Source organism: Lutzomyia longipalpis, chromosome 3 (assembly GCF_024334085.1).
Source record: "Lutzomyia longipalpis isolate SR_M1_2022 chromosome 3, ASM2433408v1".
Lineage (NCBI taxonomy): Eukaryota > Metazoa > Arthropoda > Insecta > Diptera > Psychodidae > Lutzomyia > Lutzomyia longipalpis.
Window position 1 is genome coordinate 22955101 of NC_074709.1, and position 21674 is coordinate 22976774.

Genomic DNA, 21674 nt, shown 5'->3' on the forward strand with positions numbered 1-21674 from the left:
TTTGGATTATATTGGGTCATCTTATATTTACTCAGACTGCTATGGATATGGATTTTGAACATTTTGAAGGTTAAAATTCTGCGTAAATATAAGATGACACAATAAAAAATCCGCTATTTGGTCCCGCCGGGTTTTGTTTCTTTATGAAGTCAGCTGCAATTGCTACACCACGTGCTTTTGTTTACTTTTTCTAGAAATAATAAAAAAATTTAGTGAATTAAAAACTCGATAAAAATGTCTCCTGGAAGCGCAAAAATAGGATTGAAACGTAGTTTAGGTGGTGTCAAGGACTACGGTAAGAAAAAGAAACAGAAATCCGAAAAATCAACTCCATCAATTGAGTTGAAGCGAGCAAAGGAAATGCGCAAGAGAGTCAAGAAAAAATCTCCAAAGATCAAGTTGAAGTCACCTGGAGAGGCTGCACTGTTAACAGTAGCTGCCAAGGAGAGAAAATCCCTTCTCTGTGAACACATCCGGCATCTAGTGTCGAAGGCTCTACTTGCAAGTGACTCCCCGGAAGTCCCAATGGAGTGGTGTCACCTTGAGAAGAAGCAGAAAATCCCTCAGGCTGCTGTACTCATTGTAGATGGATTGGAGTTGAGTCACTTTAGTAGTCATCGAGAGGGATTCCCAAAGTGTAAGAGTATTTTCCTGTCCCGATACGATACATTGATGCCACTCTTCCGGCGAGGACATGTACTTGATGAGCTGATTGAGATTTCCCTCTCTGACCAGGAGAAGCGAAGGCTTATCAAGAAGTATGAAAGCTTGGAGAATGCCACTAATGTTGAATTTTTTCTACAAGAAGAAGAGAAGATGGAAATCAAGCGGGAACCAATTGCCGATGATACTTTCTCCCGGTTGAAACTCCTTCTCTCACCTCTACAGATGGTAGTTTCCAACTACCCTCTGCCCACGAAGACTACCGCATCAACGAGGAATTACGTCTTCACGCAGGATCGGTACGCCCATGTAACTGCCCAGAGTCCAATGTTTGCAATGGATTGTGAAATGGTTAAAACATCCTTTGGATTCAATGAGGTTGTGAGGATTTCCATTGTCAACGAGGACTGCGAGAGTATTTATGAGACATTTGTGCGCCCCCAACGTCCAGTCATTGACTACAGGACAGATTTTTCCGGAATAACGGCAGAGATAATTGAAACCGCCACGAAAACACTCAAAGACGTTCAGGATGATATTCGAAATCTACTTCCGGCCGATGCAATTCTCATTGGGCACAGTTTAAATGCTGATTTGAAGGCACTCCGGATGATACATCCCTACGTCATAGACACCAGCATCATCTACAATGTTAAGGGAGACCAGAAACGATGCAAACTGCGAGAATTGGCCAAAATGTATCTCGAGGAGACAATTCAGTGGCATCCACTGGGGCACGATTCAATTGAAGACAGTCAAACATGCATGAAGCTCGTTAAGAAGAAACTCTCCCAAGGAATTCACTTTGGAGATCTCCTAATGCAGAAGCTGAAGGAAACTGAATATGACATTAATTCCCTCGGAGGGATTTCTGAAAGCCCCGAAGAAAAAAACATTTCAGGGAATCTCCTAGGGTATGTCCTGAACCATAGTAAGGATGCAAAAATCACAATTGTAGCTACGGAAAACACTGCTACGGACTACGAGAGACTCATTCCGAAGCAATTGAGAGGTTCCGAAAGAATTTCAGTCAGTGTCAAGAAAAATAATAAGGCTGCAGTGAAGAAATCCTGCAAAATCATCCCGGAAGCCACTCTCAGCTTCACACATCTATCAGTTGAAGAAGATGAGCTCAAGGAGGTCAAAATAGCAGAGACACTGGAAAAGATCGATGAATGGATTGAGCAGTTTTGGACTTCCGTTGCTGTTCATGGGCTCTGTGTTGTCATCTTTAGTGGCTCAAGGGAATCACGGAGTGGATTGACTTTTGCTGAATTTCGAAAGGTGGACTTGGTGGACAATAAGCAAATCCTCTCATCTTGAAAGGTTGAAAAAAAGGTAAAAATATATTTTATTCAATAAATTGAACATTTTTGAAGAATTTTGTGATATTTTTTTTATATTTAAAATGTTGCAAATTTTTAAGGACGAATGTGGAAGTTATTCTGATATCTTTCTTCCTAAAATATTTAAGAATTTTGTGAATTTGCAAGAAATCTTGAAATCACAGCGAAAAGAATCATTTCAAAAAATATTGAAATGAAGAAGTTTGCAAAATATTATTTAATATGCTTTTTTATTGACTCTTCATAATTATTTTGGCATTTACTACAATATATCCTTTAAAGGAGGACGGCAGGATTCTATATATTTCTAAAGAATTGATCCGTATACGCACTGTGTTTCCTACAAAAAGAACAATTACAAAACGTCTCGATCGATCAGAAAAAGAAATATCAAGCTCTGAGAATCCTTTTTTATTCAATATTCTGTGTTAGAAAACCTTATTTCGTAGATCCTGCATTAGACGACTTTTTCTTATAAAGCCTTATTCTTTAAAATAAATGTTGAATTTATGTTTAGCATTGTCCGTCCACTCATCCGAACTTCTAAAAGAATGAATATCTTTCTTTTCTTTTCGAAAAGAAATATATTCTCCTATGTAGGGCAATTATCCTTAATCAATCATATCCTGTGGCGCAGGAGGGAGAATGTGTGGATGTCTAAATAGTCTCTTATGTACAAGATTAAAATAAAAAGGGAATTTTTAAAAATAATTAATAAATTCTGGTTAATCTTTTACTTTCCCTTTTGCTTAGAAAATTCTTTCCTTTTTCACGAAAGATTTCTTTTTACAAGACATGAGAGAACCAACATTATGATCTTAAACTCCTCCATCAGCAATAATAGGTTAATTTTACGCGGTGCTGCAGCTATGCAGATTGTGGCGTGAGTCATGATCCTGGCTATGCGGTGCTCTCGGCCACGAGTCTTATTCGATTCTGCCGATGATGCCCACATAAAAACCATTGCTCGTCGAACGATCTCGCTTAGTCAACGTCCCACACTCAGCGTAGGAAGAATATCGGCGAACAAATTTCAACCCCCATCTCCCGCGATTTTATCTCTTGACCTAATTTTTCATACATCGGGTGCGGGGAAAATTCACGCAAACTCGGGGGCGCGCTGTCGGAAAAGTGTTCCGTGAGCGCATGAGCCGGTTGTGAGTGTAAGGAAGATAAATAGTGTTTTCTCGTGTTATTTTTTGTGTCTGTTGGAGCAATCAGGTGACGGATTTTCCCATTCAGTGCTCCTTTCGGTCCCCAACAAAGAAAATTGTGTGATTTTCCGTGGCATTTACAAGAAGGTAATTTTCACACAAATTCTTCATTTTTTTTTTGCAAAGATCTTTTAGCGTGTGGGTGGTAATTTGTGGTGGAAAATTAATGGGAAATGCAGTGAATTAGTGGGAAAATGTAGTTTTTCCAGAAAACCCCAATTTCCTCCTCCTCTCACAATTCACCCCAGCTGGTGATGGACTTCCTCAACCTGCATTCACAAGATATCGAAATTCAATAGCATTATCACCATTTGGTTTGATTTTCTTATCAAGAACATTTTAAATATTGACGAAAATATAAATTTCCAGTAAAGTGAACAACAAAATATTTTGTTGGCAAGATGGAAAAGGGGCAAAGTGACCAGCTTCCATGATCAATTTATTGCTCCACAAATACTACACAAAAAATCCCATTTTATTCCTTTTAATTACACGCATAGGAAACAATTTAACATTTTATTCTCCTCATTTATAATGTTGAGAAAAAAGAAAGAAAAATTCATTAATGGCCACATGTTGCAGCAGCAAATGCAATAGAATTAGTCATTATAGGGACACTTGCATAGGTGCAATGTAGGGTGCAATTTGTACATTTTTGCCAATAAAGAAAAGAAAACTCCGCATAGAGAGAAAATTCCTCGCATACCCTCCATTTCGGCGCATTTTGATGTTATTCAGCATTCTAAATTTATCCGTGAAAAACCTTTCGCAATTTTCTCGTGATGCCTCTTCGCACACTCGCTGGACTCTCTATCGCAATGGAGACAGCGAAAAAGGGGAAAAATATTCGACAAGTGTCTCTCTATTTTGCTCAACATCTCTTTTTATTTATAGAATTCATAATATTCCACGCTCAGTTTTGGGCGAGTTTTCTATCCACAAAAGATGAAAACCCAAGTAAAGTTCCATCCACGAAACGTTTTGCATTGATTTTTGAGTGAAAAAATAAAGAATATTTTCAAGATTTGAGCCAATCAATTTTATCAAAAATAACTTTGATTGAGAACTGACTTCTAGATAATTTTGAAGTCAGATTTTGCGAAGATTTCAGTTCCTCGACATATTTAGGTTTAAGTTAAATCCCAAATAAGTAGGTTAAGTCCTATCTAATTAATCACACCTAATTAATTAATCTTTTAACGCTGCGGAGGTTGATGTAAATTTTAAAAGATATTAGAAACTAATTAATAAAACACAATCAACAAAAACTGATACAAGTCGTGAAACCAATCAATTTATTTCAGGCTTCCTTTCTCTTATTTTTCTCTCCAAATCTAATCTTGGTTTAATAGAATTGCGTTAAATATTTTTATTAGTTCTTTTAAAAATAAATTAATTATTCATAAAAAAAATTCCTATTGAGTTGACTGGATGCAATGACCAATTTGAGAAAATTAATAAGGAATGAACGGTATGAATTTTCCACTCCCAATTTCAATCTTCAAATTATTATGTTTTATTGTTTATTTCTTTTTTTTTAACTTCTTTTAAATAAATAAAATATAATGATTCAATTGAGGTATAGTTATTTTAATAAACAGTTGGATGTTTATTGTATTATAAACATTATTGAATTATTAGTAAACAGCTAATTTTTTTTAAGAACTCTTTGTAACACTTAACAGCTGAGATAGATTGGATCTTTGCTATCTACACATAGTATTACAAAGAAGGGCGAAAGTGCCAAAATCGTTTCGGCCCTTCCTCATTTGAGGGGAAGGTAGATGGCGCATGAGGTCTTTTTAAGAAAATTTGGGGGTAAGTGAAATGCAAGGAGGACCTTCCTCCCATTCATAAGATCATTTGCTCTCGAGCGCTCATGGTGATCACTTGAAGGGTCGCATGAGCTGAGCGTTTTTTCTATATGGACTTTTTTCTATATGGACTTTTTTCTGTATGAACTTTTTTTTTTACCTACGATGAGTGGGTTGCAGAAGAGGTGCACAAAAAAGGGCTGAAGGAAGAAAAATGTACACGGAGTTGAGTTCAGATCTTGCAACATTTTTGGTTGTACATGAGTGGGAATGAACAGAAATACATTTTCTTTCCCTTTTGCACAATGAGATCTTCCAAAGTCTCGAAGAGCACAAATTTTGTCTTTTCGAGCAAAATTCTGCCTCCAACACGCTAGCTCATTCAACACGAGCTGATATTGTTACTAATGAATTCAAAATTTGCAATAGAAAACTTTTATTTATATAAAAAAATTTTAAAGGTTTTTTTCAATCACCTTTTGGGTCAACTTTAAATCAAAAATTTTCTTCTAAAGGTTAGTAAATTAATAATTTTGAAAACTCTGTAGAAAAAAAAATTAAATTAAAAAATTGAATTGATTAAAAAAACATAATCGATACTTGGCTAGACCAGAATAATATAAAAATTCAATTGGTCAGTTTAAAGAAGAAAGTGAACACAACTTTTATACTTTTCAGCGATGTTTCGGCATAATTTTAAGCCCATCTTTAAGATTTGTAAGTGTGAAATCGTATTGATCATGGGACAGAAAACTTTATATGATAAATAATTAGGAAAGAATGGGGCATACGATTTGACGACTGGGGCTGGGGTTAATTAAGTCAATGTGCATAAAAGTTTCTCTGAAGGATTATCGAAAGCAAGATATTTTCGTCGATAGGTCGTCAATCTTATACGATATTTTCTGTCCTACAATTTTTTAGGCCATTTGAGGCAATATGAGTTTTTGAGCTTTTCCTATCTTTCCACTTTTGCTTTTAGTGAAAGTCGATGGATAAATATAGTCACCGGTGGGGTAAATTAAGTTGATGATATTTTCCGATATTTGAAATGATTTTTCACCTAAGATATTAATTGCAGTCTCTAATCTAACCTCTCGTCTATTAATCCGTTACAAATCCGTGGTGTTCTAACCACTAAAACAGAGAATTATACAAATTTATTACCCATGACATTTTTCGAATGGAAGGCTAGAAAATACCTATCTAAAAAATACCTATCTATATAATAAAGAAAGGTCTGTTTGTTGGTAATCGTCCTGTCTGTACAGCTATACAAATCTACACCGTTTGTCCGATCGCGATGAAATTTGGCACAGAGGCTCCCTATATCAAGCGGTTTCGAGTGGCCGTATTAATGTCTCTCCAAACTCCCTTCAAGTAGCCCAATTTTTAGCTAATTTTTACCAATATTTTAGGAATTCTTTAGAATCTCTATTCATTAATATGTTCCTCCACAATTAATTTTATCAAAAACTTGCGCGAAGTGAGGCGAGGTAAATTGGAACTAAGCGACTCCATACTATTTACATTACTGACTGAATTCGCCACAAGTGACATGTCCAGATTAAAATAATTATACAAAGAAATCCCTTTTAAGTTAGTTAAAAACACTAATGCGTTTCGTATTCTACACTACCCAGCTAGTGAAGAAATATTGAAAAGGCGTTAAAATAAAAATATTTAAGAATACCTTTTTATTCTTAAAAATGATCTGACAATCTTTTCAACATAATGATGCAGTCGATGTTCTACTTCAAATATCTCAATTATGAATCCTAAATTCCGAGCAACAAAAAATATGCCGAAACATCGCCGAAAAGTATAAAAGTTGTGTTCACTTTCTTCTTTAAACTGACCAATTGAATTTTTATATTATTCTGGTCTAGCCAAGTATCGATTATGTTTTTTTAATCAATTCAATTTTTTAATTTAATTTTTTTTTCTACAGAGTTTTCAAAATTATTAATTTACTAACCTTTAGAAGAAAATTTTTGATTTAAAGTTGACCCAAAAGGTGATTGAAAAAAACCTTTAAAATTTTTTTATATAAATAAAAGTTTTCTATTGCAAATTTTGAATTCATTAGTAACAATATCAGCTCGTGTTGAATGAGCTAGCGTGTTGGAGGCAGAATTTTGCTCGAAAAGACAAAATTTGTGCTCTTCGAGACTTTGGAAGATCTCATTGTGCAAAAGGGAAAGAAAATGTATTTCTGTTCATTCCCACTCATGTACAACCAAAAATGTTGCAAGATCTGAACTCAACTCCGTGTACATTTTTCTTCCTTCAGCCCTTTTTTGTGCACCTCTTCTGCAACCCACTCATCGTAGGTAAAAAAAAAAGTTCATACAGAAAAAAGTCCATATAGAAAAAAGTCCATATAGAAAAAACGCTCAGCTCATGCGACCCTTCAAGTGATCACCATGAGCGCTCGAGAGCAAATGATCTTATGAATGGGAGGAAGGTCCTCCTTGCATTTCACTTACCCCCGAATTTGCACCAGTCCGCGCGCCATCTACGTTCCCCTCAAAAGAGGAAGGTACGGAACTCTTGGATTTTTTCATCCCTTCAGAGATTGTATTACTATATAAAATTATTATACAATGATTGGATGATTCTCTAATCTCTCAAGATTTTAGATCTTTTAAGATTTCTTCATAGTCCATCGATAAAATACATCTAATTGCCAAATAGTCATTTCCATTTGAGTCTCGCTCCAGTATGACTGTGCCGACTTCTTTTGAATGACGAGATTCATTGTATTAAAGCGGAAGAATAAGAAAATTAATTTACGGGAAGGCGTGAAAAACCGCTTATAGTTCTTTTCCAATAGTTTTACTTCTATTTACCATTGAAATTTCCAGTCTTTGAGCATTCATAATCAGTATACATATTGATATTGAACTTGATATTGAATCGCACCTGAAGTTCAATGCTGGCTGAATCAGACGATTAGTAAGATACCTGTAAAATAAAGGAAAATGCGTTTTATGTTGCAGAATATTCAAATGGTCTGCATTTTCAATTGAAGAGCAGAAGAAGGAAGTTAAAAAAAAACTTAAGAGCATTTATGTGAATTTGAAGAAATTTAGAAATGATCGACCCGCATTTCATCACATTCTGCTCATTCTGCGCAATTTAATGTTCTTGTTCTTGATTTTATAAAGTTCTATATACATTTATTGCATTTTCTCCCTTTCACATGATTCACATACATTTCTCATTGTTGCCAGGCCGAAGAAATGGTTCCCGTAGTAGAGGAACCGGAGGAGCCACACAAATATTCTTTTGATTGGCACAAAAGGGAAACGCACAACATGTTGATATCATAGCGCATACAGACCAAACATTACTATATATACCCTCTAATAGAATAAATTTAAAAAATCAGCAAGAGGGTACAGCAGCTTATACTACAGCACCGATCACGGGTGTCGAAGGAGTTTGCGGTTGATTAGCTTTTGCCTCGCTTTAATTTAGTTAATTATTCCGAAAATCGCGCACATTCTATCACCATGAAAAATGCAAACAATCCATGCGTGAAAATCTCTTCATCACTCAATTATTTCCTCATTAGCAACATATTAATGATACGAATTTACATAGCAGTGGTACTTTTTTTTAAATTTAGCAGAATATGACCCAGAGTGGATTTTTAGCACTTGTGCGCATTTAGCTTTAATTTTATTTTTATTATATTCTTCTTTCTGAAATCTTTGTTGAGTTCTTGGAAGTTTCTTATCTCATATACAAAGCGTGTAAAGATATTTTTATACTCTGTATGTGAATTTTCTTTGAGAAATTGTCTCAATAAAATATTTGATTTATCAATTCTAAGAATGATCATTTTTATAATTTTTATTACTACACTACGAAAGATTATGGAGAGAAAATGGTGAATGTTTGTCCAAGATAAGAAAATGTAACATGTCATTAGATTAAATATCATTAATTCAGGACCATTTATAGGTCTTAATCTACAGGATCAAAAAATTAATTCAAATAGTCTATAGAGAAACTTAACTTCTTTTCTGTTTGATAAAAATAAGCGCGAGCAACACTCACCAATTCTTTATCAAAAGATTTTTCCCGGCAAAATATTTTTTTGGACAAATTCAAGCGATATCAGACTGATAAAGAAAATCTATACACCATAATGCGGAAAGAAAATGTTTTTCTGTCTGGTCTGTGTATAAAGACTATTTCTTAGCATTTGGCACTACATCTTACCTAATAATTTTTTGATTGATTTCCTTTTATAGATTAATCTAAAATTGTATAAAGCTAAAACATCCGCCATAGATGGAATGTATTTGCGATCGTTTAACAAGACAACTTCAAACGGCACGGTAGTGACTTATGATATGCAATAAATTATACGATTATACTTCTAAAAATATAATTTTATATAAACGACTAGCACACCGAAAAGACAACATCTTAAACTTAAAGTTTGCTCACATATTTCAATTAAACACGATGACTATCAAATATTTGCGTATTGATAAGGAATCCCCTTATTAATATTATCATAATTTTATACCATATAGTGGCTCGTTCTTGATATGCGGTGAATCACATTTGAAGAGAGCACCACTTGAGACGTTACACAATTAACTGAATGAAAATTTAACATTAGGTACACGATAGAAATTCACGAAAGACATTTCCTGAAACTTTGAACGTTGAGGACATTGCTTTTCCAGTGCTCTTTAAGAATTTTCATGAATGTTTTCTGGAACAAAATTTTTAAAATTTTCTTTTATAGAGCAATTTAAAAATATCAAATGTCAAAATCTTACAATCATTTTAATTTCTTAGAAAAGAAAAGAAAAGATTTTTATCAGAATCGACCATTTAATCTAAAGTCTAATAAAAAAACTAGTACAAATTATTTATATCCTGCGGTTAATCTTTGTTTTATCTTGAATGGATCAAATTAAAATAAATCGTTTCTATTTTCATTTATATATAGTTTTAAGATCAAATAAATTTTTTTTATTAAAAATGTGATTGACCAGTCTTGGTCTCCAAGAATATGAATCATAGAAAATTAATTTTTTATTGTAGCTACAAGGACAAAAGATACATAATCGTCTATCGATTAGTATTTATATGCATCAATATTATCTTAATCATTAACTTTTAAATTGATACGAAGAGATAATAACAATTTAGAGCAGTATAGGATGAGCAAGATTAGATACCATTAAAAAAGCGAAAGACATTTTTTAAATTTCTTTTTTGCCCTACTCTAGTAAATCATAAGGAATCTCTTATGTTCTAATATCTATGTAATCAATTTCGTACAAATAGAATGTAGTGAGAACATCTCTATACAATAAAATTTAGATAAGCTGCTTTTTGGGTCTGATACGGAATAATAATAAAAAATGATTCAACAATGGTGATGTCTCTTAGAATAACAGAGAGCCTGCGGTTAATGTTCTTTGTAGTCTCAAAATCCGTTTGTGTAATAATTTTATTATCATTTACAAACCACCGTGTGCCGCGATAACGCAATCACGTGTACATAGAACTACAATTGTCCTACATTTGGTTGGGTTTCTTCGCGATCTCCATGATCTTCACAGTTTGATCTTCACTGAGGCGACTCACCTATGTCCTCCAAAAACACCTAATCAATATTGAAGTTAAAAAAAAATCATTTTCTGGATACCTCCCTGTGGTGTGGTGAACAAGGGAGGAGAGTGTCCTGATAACATGTGCGATATGTTTACATTTTTATCAGTTCACTGATATCTTGGGCATGCTGTCTTACTCGCCAATATATTGAGTATCGACTCTTCATTGCGAATTGGCACATTGAAGGTGATTGAAGCGCGCGATTTCACAAATTGGCGTCAGTGCACACGGGTTTATCGGAATTTCTTAGTGTAAAAATTCGCGATTAGGGGAGAGGAGAAAGATATTCATTCTTATGTGGGTGGATAAATATTAATTCTCTCTCAATTTCTTTTGCATTTGAATGAAAAGAAAATTTTGTGCACAATCAGCAACAAATTGCATATTGAACGTGTTTGATCAACTTGATCCGCGACACTCATTTGCGCCATTTGCGCGGATTGCAACACATACAATGTTTGTGGTGTTGTTTCCAATGTTCTTCCCCTGTTTATGATCTCAGATCTCAGATTACAATAAAAAAATAAATAAATTATTAGTGCAACTGAAATTTTATTTGGAAGTTGAAAAAAAATCATCCGAGTGCTATATTGAGCGTTTGAAGTTTTCCGAAAGGACTAATCGTGGAGATTTTCTTCTCTCTCGGGCAGTTTCCGCGGAAGATGGTGGTGCCATTCGAGACGACTGTGAATGAGCAGGGTCAGACAGTGCATAAGCCCCTATATTCAGCCACCCCATCGGCACCATCACTCGAGGAGGCATTCAATCTATGTCGCCCAGAAGCCACAGTGTGTTTCCTCATTCACAATGGCACAGAAGGTGGGCGAGATTTTGTTGTGGACCGTCGGGCGATCCTCGAGAGTGGCACTAAACTTGCAGAGATCGTCAATGGGTTCCCCGGTGGGAGGAAAGTTGTCCTCAGATACGACAGGATCGATATCTTCGGTGAACTTCTCACGTAAGTTGCTTTGAATTGATTAATTTTCAGTAATTTGATAAGATCGTCAAAATTTTAGAAATTCAACATCTTTGTAAAATTAATCCTAATTTGCTGTCTTTCCATCCTTAGAAGCATTCCAAATTCCTTTTTCTAGGATTATTTCTTAAGCAATATATCGGGAAACAATAGATCTAATCTAATCTTTCATTCTTAATAACTTTATCTTACAGTTTCATTGAGAGGAAATTCATAAAATTCCACAATGTAGAACAATGCCAACAGATATTCCAAGCTGCCGCAAGGTACGACTGCCAGGAGCTAAAGGAACAATGCATAAAATTTCTTGATAATCACATGGATCTGGAAAATGTCATGGAAATCTTCACATTGATGCATTCACACTCAAATGGCACCAAAGTCCCATCGTTCAAGAGTCAAGGATGCTGCCGACGAGCACGAAGGGAGTTCACGTCAACGGATGAATACATCAGTGCACTCCTGGAGAATTGCCTGCAGTTCATTGATACAAACGCCAAAGAGATTCTCAGTTCGAGTGATATGCTATCGCTCAGCTACAGTCAATTGGTGATGATTCTCACGCGAGATACCCTGCAGGTGGGATCAGAGATGAATGTGATAAAAGTACTGGAGGAATGGAGTAGAATTGCGTGTCAGGAGAGAAATCTCGAATTAACCGATGAGAACAGGAGAAAGATGCTAGGGGCACTGTGCTATGCTCCGAGGTGAGATAAAAATTTTCTGAGATTAATTTAAAGTTAAATAAGACATTAAAAAATCGATTTAGGTACCTCACAATGCCCACACAATCCCTGGATATTGTCTTCAATCGCGTGGAGCTACTGGATGAGAATGAGAAGAACCTCGTGATTGATGTGATAAATAACCGCCGAAATTCCAGTATCACATCGGATCAACTAAAAATGATAGACAGCTTCCGGAGGAGTCGTACGAAGCGACCATCCATGCCCATCCACCTGAGTGACCGCACACAACCCAAAAACTACTCACGGAAAATGAGGAAGCACCCCGAGGGGACAAAAACCAAAGGATCTTGCGCCATGTACTGTCTATCGACGCTTATTTGCTGCTTTGATTAATTCCATCACTAGCACACACGTACGTACAATAAGGACTTTTTATCTCAAGCAGATTTTCTTTGGCTTCTAAGGGGAATTTGAGAGGTGGTATAAGGAATATCCTGGATGTCCTGACTACCCAAAGTATTCTGGCTGGAAAATGGTGCAATGGGTACAATGCTTTAAAGAGGATCTATGATTAAAAAGAAGGGGGAATGTTTTATTTCAAAACAGATTTTAATTGAAAAGAAAATTCCGTAAATCTGCCGTAATTTGTAGATTCTGATTAAATTAAATGAAACGATTAGAATTTAAATAATTTTTTTACAGATCAATTCAAAATTTTAAACGTTCTGAAACATTAAAATAGATCCAAGACTTTGGTAGAAAATCAATTTCTTTTGAAAAAAAAAAAAAGAGCTTTTGCTCATTTTCCAACCACCTGCCACTGCCGACAGAGAGCTTTAGCCGGAGCTTCTGCTTGAGAGAGATTAATTGACTGTGTGATGTGCAATTTCCATAAGCATGACAAAACATTAGAAAATAAAAAAAATAGATTTTCTACAAAATTGCTACGAGGCGTACGAGGCACTGTAGAGAAACTATTAGACCTACCTATTAAGAAAAAAGTCTTATTGCACTTGAGTATGCAATTTTGATGTTTTTTTTATACATAAGAAAAGAAAGAAAAGAAAGCTTAGCACAAAAAGAAAACGAGGATACAAAAAAAAATTTTTCTCTTTGCCTTTGACTTTATTCCCAGTCACAAAAAATGGGAAATGTTTTTATATATTGTTGAATTTTTCTTGTTTTTACTGTAACATATTCATTTTTTCAAATTATATACTTTATTTTGTTGGGAAAAGACAGCGAATTTATGGTTGATGGTTGAACGAACAGTTTATTGTTGTCTGGATTATATATTTTGTAAATTTTAGTAATTCTTCTGATTTTACCACGAAAAAGATAAATTTTGATTAAAATATCAAACACATCAAAGTTTATTTGTAACTAAATTTTAATTTTTAAAATGTGATTTTTCTTTGATTCTCCATAAAATTAGATTTTAAATAATATTTTTAAATTAAAAAATATATATACTCGTCTTCTTGCAGAGAATTATTGCTCAAAAATGAGATTTATAGAGTAAAAAAAATTGTAGATTTTCTTAAAGAGATTAGAGAAAAATGTATAGAGAAAAATTCATTGACAAAAAAGGAGAACAAGGAACAAAAAGAGGATAAAAAAATTATTTAAAAGAATGAGAAGATTTCTATAAAAGAAAATTATTCAATGTGTTGAAAAGAGTAGAAGAAAGATATTGAATGTTAATTGATAAGATATTTGAGATATTTGAATAGAAAAGGAATAGAAATGAGAACAAGGAAATTTATTAAATATATGTGACTGTTTATAAAATCTCAAATAAATCTATGTTGAATGGACCTTTTTAGCTAAAATATGTATGTTATAATGAATCCAACACCAAAAGCTTATCAAAATGTTATCTATAAATTAATTTATATCATTCGTTTTCACTGTTTTCCCTGGAAAATCATCTAAAATAAAAAGCGACAAAGTGCAAAGTGGCATCAATTTAAAATTAATTGTTTTAATTAATTTATTCTAATTTTGTTTCTTTTGTTTATAATATTTAAAAAGATTTTGAAGGAAAATTGGAAAAAAACCGTTACCAAAATTCGATTATTTTGTCCTGGATGTATGTATAATTTTGTCACGGGACAAATCGTGACATGAAACGTGATCTTCGCGATTTTAATGTGCATGAGAGAGAAAGAGCGTTGGGAAATATATCGTGATATCTCGCTCTAATATTGAACGTTTAATGTAAGAGCGGGACGCATTGTCCACAGTTCTTCGTTCCATTTCACTCACACGTTCTGTTTTTTTCGATTTTCTCGCATTTTCCGCGGTTTTTCCCATCTGGGTGAATTTTTCAAAACTCAGGAAAGCAAACGGCATCGAAAACTGAAAAAATTAAAATTTTGAGATAATATAAAAAGCCAAAAAACGCAAAAAAGGTAGCCTAAATTCAGGGGCAGCATTCCCTATCGGTCTTTTTCTCATTTTTTCTCTTTCGCACTTCGTGACGTCATAGAATATCGCCTGCTCAATCAACAGAAGCCGTATGTGTACCAGCTGAGATGTGTTGAGACACTAGTGGATTTAGTGGACGATATACATATGTCAATCAGATTATTCTGGAATTTACTTTTATTTCGGAATTTTTAGTTTTATTTGTACGATAAAATGGATCAAGACAAATCCAGTAGCAATAGTTCCTTTGAGGATTTAACCAATACTGCGGCTGAATTGGAGAAAATGCCCGAGAAGACGGAAGAAGAGAAGAAATCACAGCAGGAAGATATCATGGACATTTTGGGAAATGGGCAGCTTACCAAGAAGGTTAGTTACCGTTGTTTTCTGCCTCTGTGCAGCGTCTGCAACTGTTCTTTGTTTTCAGATCCTCGTCAAGGGGCGAGAGGAGCCAAAACCCCTCACTGGAGATATCTGTAGGATCACATTTGAAGGGAAACTCGAAGATGGAACAGTGGTGGAGAAGGAGGAAGGTTTCCTGCTCAATGTTGGAGAGCATGAGGTTTGTCAGGGTCTTGATATGTCCCTGGCCCTCATGTATCCGGGGGAAAAGGCTGAAGTAAAGGTGAATCCTCGATTTGCTTATGGCGCTCTTGGGTTGAAAAATGAAAAAGATCCATCCAGGGACATCCCACCAGACGCAACGGTGAGATTTGCACTCTATTGCACACCCTGAATGAGTTGTAATTAATTGTATTGCTTTCACAGATTACCTACACAGTTGAGCTTATCTCCTGTGAACCCGAAGACGAATCCCAAACCAAGACATTTGAGAATCGCAAGAAAATTGGGTGAGTAAAGTGGATGATTTTCTTTTATCCACGTGGAAGGGTCAAAAAGGTCGTCGATACAATTGAATATTTAAGCATATAATTTAGGGGGAAAGAGGAAGAAACTCCAGTAAAAGGAATTTTATGATTGGTTTGTCACATTGATTTGGCCTTTATCTCTCTGTGGGAATCACAGTTGAGGCTTCTTTTGCTGCGTCATTGACTTTTATTGCTCCCACAGAAATGATTTTTTTCGCATTCTCTTGTGGTTTAATTTTGCAAGATCTTCACAGCCGCAAAATAATTTTATTTCCCTTTCCACAGGACACGGAAGAGAGAACGCGGGAATTTCTGGTACAATCGTGCGGAATACAACATAGCTATTCAGCTGTATAGGCGTGCCCTTGAATATTTGGATGACTCAGACGGCCCCGCAGAGACAACTCTTGAATCCTTCACAACATCCGAGCTCCAGGAACTTCTAGAATTGCGAATTTTTGTCTACAATAACCTCGCAGCGGCTCAGACAAAGATTCAAGCCTACGACGTTGCTCTCAAGTCAATTGAAAATGTCCTACGGGTGCAGTCAAATAATGTCAAGGCGCTCTATCGCAAAGGGAAGATCCTAGAGGCACAGGGTGACACGAGTGGGGCTATTTCAATTTTCCAAAAAGCCGCCACACTAGATCCCGAAAATAAATCCTTTCAAACAGAGCTGGGAAAATTAATTCTCAAGCGCAGTCGGGAGGCACGCAATGAGAAGGATCTGTACCAGAAAATGTTGGGGCAAGCCCAGAAGCTGGAACAGAGGGACAATAGAAAGGCAGAAACGCGCATGCCGCCAAATGTAATGAGATTTAGTTGATTTAGCTCTATTTATCATTATCACTTCTTAACCAATTCCTCATTACAGTGGCGACCGTGGATAATCCTGGGATCGGTGCTCATTGGAGTGGCTGGAGTTGCACTTTATCGATACAAATACTTCTAAAATACGGAAAAATGGAATAATTCTCTGCTCCTTATCCCTACCTTTTTTTTACAATCTACTTACACCTGAATGAAAAAAAAAACCAACACTCTGAAATTATTATTTTTAAGTGGACTTTCCTGATCCTAAATTGAAGATCAAAATGAGCATTTTTGGGAGCTTAGAAAGGATCATTTTGCAAAATGTAAAAGTGCTTTTATGGTGAATTGTTTTCTCGTTTATCTTTTCTGCCTGATTATTCTTCATTCCACAATGCGTAATGCATTTAGATGATGGTAGAGGAAATGTAAATATACTATTTAATCGAAATATACCAGTGGAATTATTTACAATTGGCTTGAATTTTCTTTTTTCCTTGATCATTTCCGGAAGTCTTATTAGAATTGTTCGTTTGTTTGTTTTTTGGCGCAAGCAAGTTCTCACATAACCTCACTTTTAGTTTTTGCGCGTTTTATCAACAAGTCGGGAGTTTTCTCATAATTTTCTTGATTTTTCCAATTGTATTTAGATTCTAATGAATTGGCAGTAGTTTCGATCAATCTTGAGGATCTTGAGCATTGCATAACTACCTGGGTGAACCCTAAAATGAACAATCAAGCGAAAGAATTCAACAATCTCAGGGGAAAACAAGATTTCCAGAATGTCTCAGTTTCTTCTGCATTTGAGATTTGCAAATCCTACATCCAGGCGACGGATTCTATTGATGACAGTGTGGAGGTGATAAATTTCTTCTTCGGCACACGAGAATTTGCCGACAGGATGCTTCTGGGACAAGCAATAGCACTAATGAAAGATTGCCTTCCGCGTTTACGGAAATTGCTGGTTAGCCTACAAGCAGAGGAGGAAGGTCTGACCATCCAATTGACCAAGATGATTGCTACAGTAGAGATGCTGAAAGCTACAGCACAATTCTTCAGGGACAAATTCAATTGGACAGAGCATCATTTAACCCTGAGAAATTTTTATCTCAACATCCTGGACATTTTGATAGAGATGTTTGATTTTACCAGGAAAAAATCCTCAATTTCGGGAGAGAATTGTCACAAACTCTTTGATTCATTGATGAAGAAGATTTGTGAGCTGTATCAATTTATCCTGCAGAAGCTCACAAGTCCAGAAATCAGTTTTTTCGTTGAATTCTCTTCTCAGGAGAGGGATTTTCTCACAGAAGGTTTTGAAACTTTTTCATCAATTCTCTTTTTCATTTGATTCAATTTTTGTGGTTCTTGGCTTTTCTTTGTAGTTCTGAAGAAGCTTTTCATCATCGGAGAGATTACTCCGTCTATTAATCCCATGATTTATGGATTAACATGGAAATCAACCCATAAACTCATCACATCCCACAGTAAGGAACTTCAAAAGACAACGGGAGATTTCCTCCGCGAGCCAATAAAGTTCCTCTGTAAGCGCATCCGGGAAGGAATATGTGAGACAATGCACAAAGGCACCCCATTGGATACGCAGAAAACCCTCAAGATCACTAAGTTCCACGTTGATCTTCTCAAAAGGCTAATTGAAGTCTTCCAGGGAGATTTTCTACCACACACGGAGAAAATCCTTGAAAATCTTGTTTTCCTGCAATCGTGAGGATGCTTAAAATATAATCATAATATGCTGAAGATTAATAAATCCTTCTTTCCAGCGTTAAATTCCTTGGGAAGTCTGCAAATGCTGATGAAATCTACAAGAGCATCACCACAGAATACATGCAGAACCTCGGGGCGTTGCAAAAGAATGGACAATTTGTGGAATGTCTCCTTAATACGAACTTTTCGCACGATCCAGAACTTTATGCTTTCTTGATAATCACTATGGAGATCCTAAAATTATCCTCAAGTGGCATTGAAAAGGATTTCGAAGGTCAAGGAGCGATGAAAGCAAATATGATTGGAAAAATCTTCTCCACTGTGCCAAAATGTAAGTAGAAATCAAGAAAAGAGACGAATAGTTCCATAATTTTGATAATATTTCATTTGATAAACAGGTCAAGGGATTTTCTTGAAGCAGCCGGAAGTTTTTGAAGATCTCTGCAGTAATTTGTCCTTAGTAATTATTACGGAAAATGTACAGGAGGAATACAAAGCTGCGTGGTTAACTTTTATGCGAAATACTCTGGGGAGTCCAACAGTATTCAGTACGATGTTTATGCTGCAACTCTGGAAGAACATCCAAATGTTAGTTCTTTTAGTTCCCTCTTCTCGTTATCCGTTAAACTAAAATTAATATTTTATTTTTTTCAGAGCTTCTCGGGAAAATATTCGCTTTGAAATGTTTGTGATGTGGAAAAATATTCTGGAAAAACTCCCTAAAACTTCTTCAATGCAATTGTTGCTCATTGAAAAGATCGTACGCATATCATTCGATTGTCTGCCCAAGGAGAGCCAACATCGTGTAGTAAGTCTCAATAATCCCGCTGAAAATCATCTTCTCTGGAGCATTCTGGGTCTCAATGTAATCTCAAATCCTGAAAAGAAAAAGTACCTGATCCAGAGGCTGTCGGAAAAGGTGTTAAAATTAATTTCTGACTTCCTCTCAATGACCATCAGTGTGAAATTCTTCGAAGATATGGTAAATTTTTCATTGATAAAGTATTAAAAATTCATAGGAAGACTTCTCTAATATTTTCTTTGCAGTGTTTGATCCTGAAAATCCTCGGAAGGAGTTCCTTTACCCCCGAAACGAATTTCATTGAGAAATTTATCGAAATGTGGCGATTTATTGGGAAACGAACAGACTGTCAGGTGAAACAGAAGAAAATCCTCGCGAAAGTCTTTATTCCTTTGATCTGGATATTCAGGAGCATTTATTGTTCTCTTAGTTCCGAGAATACTATTGAGATTGTAAGAATTTTAAGGGATATTGCAAAGAATGATTGGCCATGTGAAGTTCAGGCAGAAATCACAAAATCCCTCAAGATTGTATCTGAAAAAGATTCTGCAAGCTACTGGCCTATTCTGAAAGTATTCAAGAAATCCTCTGTGATCTTACAAGTTATAACTAGCCAATTGAAACAGAACATCGGAATTGTGGATCCAAAAGTCCCAGAGAATCAAGAAAATGCGTGCGGAAAATCAGAGCAAGAACGAACTTCTGAAATTCCGCCAAATAAGAAATTTAAACCTGATTCTGGAGCAGAAAATGCGGAAAAGCTAAAGAAAATTCTACAGGACGTAAAGGAATTCACTCGAAATTGTCCACCTGGAAACGTCCTGAACCCCGAATGCAACACTATTATACGGGAGATAATGATCTGTCTCAATAAATTAAAAGGTTCTTGAAATGAAAGATTGTATTTAAAAGATTAATTGTGGAATTCAGTATGGTTTAACAGTTTGATGAATCTTCCGACGCTTCACACCATGAGATTTCTCCTCGGCCTTTGTCTCCTGATGGCCCCACAATGAGATTATCCCATTTTCTCCTCCAGTTATGAAGAAATCCTCCTAGAACAATAATTTTTTTTTTTTAGTAATTTAGCTGAAGAAAGCAAAGTGCTGAAATGCTTACAGCTTGATCGTAGACATAAGAACGGATTATTTGGTCATTCTCAAGAAAATCTGCATGTGGATGAAGGTCCTGATCACGGTATTGAAGCATCCTGAGGCATTTTCTATAACAAATAAAAGAAAAACTTCAACTTCATAGAATAGCAAAGGAAAAAAGAATCTTTCCTACCCGTTTTGGAAATTCGACCCAGCCATAAGGAAAATCCCTCCGGATGAGTCGCTGTGGCATCCAATAGTTGAGCAATGTTCCGGAGAGGTTCTAAAGATGCGCTCTGTGATCTTTTCGCGAGAGAAATCATTCACAAGTGTGCTCTCTTTCGTCTCATAAATGTGAAAGTCGTGAGAATCCATTATGCACGTCAAGAGATCTCCTCCCTTCTCCTGGGAATGCCAGTTGATCTTCTGCACAGTTTTCTCGGTATTGAGGGAATAATCCATGGCATCTTCCTCCGTTGGCTTGGTAATATCAAACACATTTATGAGTCCATCTGTACTTCCGGTTGCCAGGATATTTGGATCCCGTGGATGAAAGTCAATGCTTGTAATATCATCTTCATGGCTTTCCCAGTAGCCTCCGAGAAGCTTCCTCTGGCGCACATCGAAAAAGAGGAGAAAAACATCGTGAAGGATTTGCTCGGTGCCCGCACAGATCACCCGATCGTTGGCATTCACATCGAATGCCGTGAAAGGTTTCCGTGAGCCACTTGTTATATCCTCAAGGCTTGCAATGACTTTCCCTTCTCTCCTATCGTGAATGGCAATGCTTCCGGAAGTTTGTCCTGTCACAAAGATATGGGGATCTTTGTGTAAGAAACGAACACCGCAGATTCCATCATCGCTTTTAAAATCATGAACATGTATTTTGGACAGAGAGTTACTGGTGAGATCGAATACTTGAATTTGGGAGTTTGAGAGCCCGACAACGAGGGAATTCCCGGACTTATCCAGGTGCAACACGTAGTTCTTTTGAAGCGATACCGCTTCTTCACACTGCACATAAAATTTCTGCTGGAAAGCCTTTTCAATTTCAAGTTGAGGTACACTGTCACTATCTGGAATCTCTTCCTCCTCCTCTGCAGCAGAGGATTTTTCATCTAAATCCAGTTTTTCCAGCATTTTCCCACACGCCTGAACTTGTGAAATGTAGGTTATGTTGGTAATTGAGGTTAGGGTACTGTCTCAAAACATTTAAATTGTCTCTCTCTTTCACACAAATTGAAACGTTTTTTCATCGAGTGTGTTTTTTCAATGTTTTGAGCAAAAAATGCTAATTCCCTATTTTATCCTTAATTTTCAGTGATTGAAGACTTTTCTTCTAATAAGAAAGTGTGCAATTTGACCTTATTCTTTCTAATTCAGGAAAAACTTGAGTAGGCTGTGGTGGATCTCATTTTCTTCAGTGTTTTTCCTTGAAAAAAAAAAATGGTTCCCGCGAAATTTTTGCTTTGTAATAAAATTTTCATTAGAAATCGTCGTGTGTGAGTTTGCAGAAGTTGTGTAAGATCATCCGGATAAACTCCATCAGCTCCTTGATCACATCGCTTCAAGGTAAGTCAATAAAACACC

At 35.9% G+C, this 21674-nt stretch overlaps 5 protein-coding genes across 5 annotated transcripts; 4 read left to right on the top strand and 1 right to left on the bottom strand.

Annotated features, from left to right (window-relative positions):
• The first annotated feature begins 149 nt into the window (after nt 1-149).
• On the top strand, nt 150-11359 carry LOC129792824 (RNA exonuclease 5-like). The gene is made up of 2 exons (XM_055832194.1): nt 150-2001; nt 11337-11359. Exon 1 carries the CDS (start codon nt 235-237, stop codon nt 1984-1986), a length of 1752 nt encoding a protein of 583 aa, XP_055688169.1. The 5' UTR covers nt 150-234; the 3' UTR covers nt 1987-2001; nt 11337-11359.
• LOC129792825 (BTB/POZ domain-containing protein 2) lies at nt 10407-14326 on the top strand. Its single transcript, XM_055832196.1, has 3 exons — nt 10407-11644; nt 11857-12369; nt 12432-14326. Exons 1-3 carry the CDS (start codon nt 11349-11351, stop codon nt 12742-12744), a joined length of 1122 nt encoding a protein of 373 aa, XP_055688171.1. The 5' UTR covers nt 10407-11348; the 3' UTR covers nt 12745-14326.
• Nucleotides 14327-14586: 260 nt separating this feature from the next.
• Nucleotides 14587-16934, top strand: LOC129792826 (peptidyl-prolyl cis-trans isomerase FKBP8). Its single transcript, XM_055832197.1, has 5 exons — nt 14587-15150; nt 15209-15487; nt 15550-15632; nt 15936-16458; nt 16525-16934. The coding sequence occupies exons 1-5, from the start codon at nt 14995-14997 to the stop codon at nt 16600-16602; spliced, it is 1119 nt and encodes a 372-aa protein (XP_055688172.1). The 5' UTR covers nt 14587-14994; the 3' UTR covers nt 16603-16934.
• A 93-nt stretch (nt 16935-17027) lies between these two features.
• On the top strand, nt 17028-19887 carry LOC129792827 (uncharacterized). Its single transcript, XM_055832198.1, has 6 exons — nt 17028-17773; nt 17846-18185; nt 18245-18519; nt 18587-18776; nt 18843-19170; nt 19236-19887. The coding sequence occupies exons 1-6, from the start codon at nt 17188-17190 to the stop codon at nt 19878-19880; spliced, it is 2364 nt and encodes a 787-aa protein (XP_055688173.1). The 5' UTR covers nt 17028-17187; the 3' UTR covers nt 19881-19887.
• Nucleotides 19874-21273, bottom strand: LOC129792831 (WD repeat-containing protein 89). The gene is made up of 3 exons (XM_055832202.1): nt 20278-21273; nt 20110-20212; nt 19874-20045 (listed from the first exon to the last, which is right to left on the bottom strand). Exons 1-3 carry the CDS (start codon nt 21222-21224, stop codon nt 19917-19919), a joined length of 1179 nt encoding a protein of 392 aa, XP_055688177.1. The 5' UTR covers nt 21225-21273; the 3' UTR covers nt 19874-19916.
• Between the last annotated feature and the right edge of the window lie 401 nt (nt 21274-21674).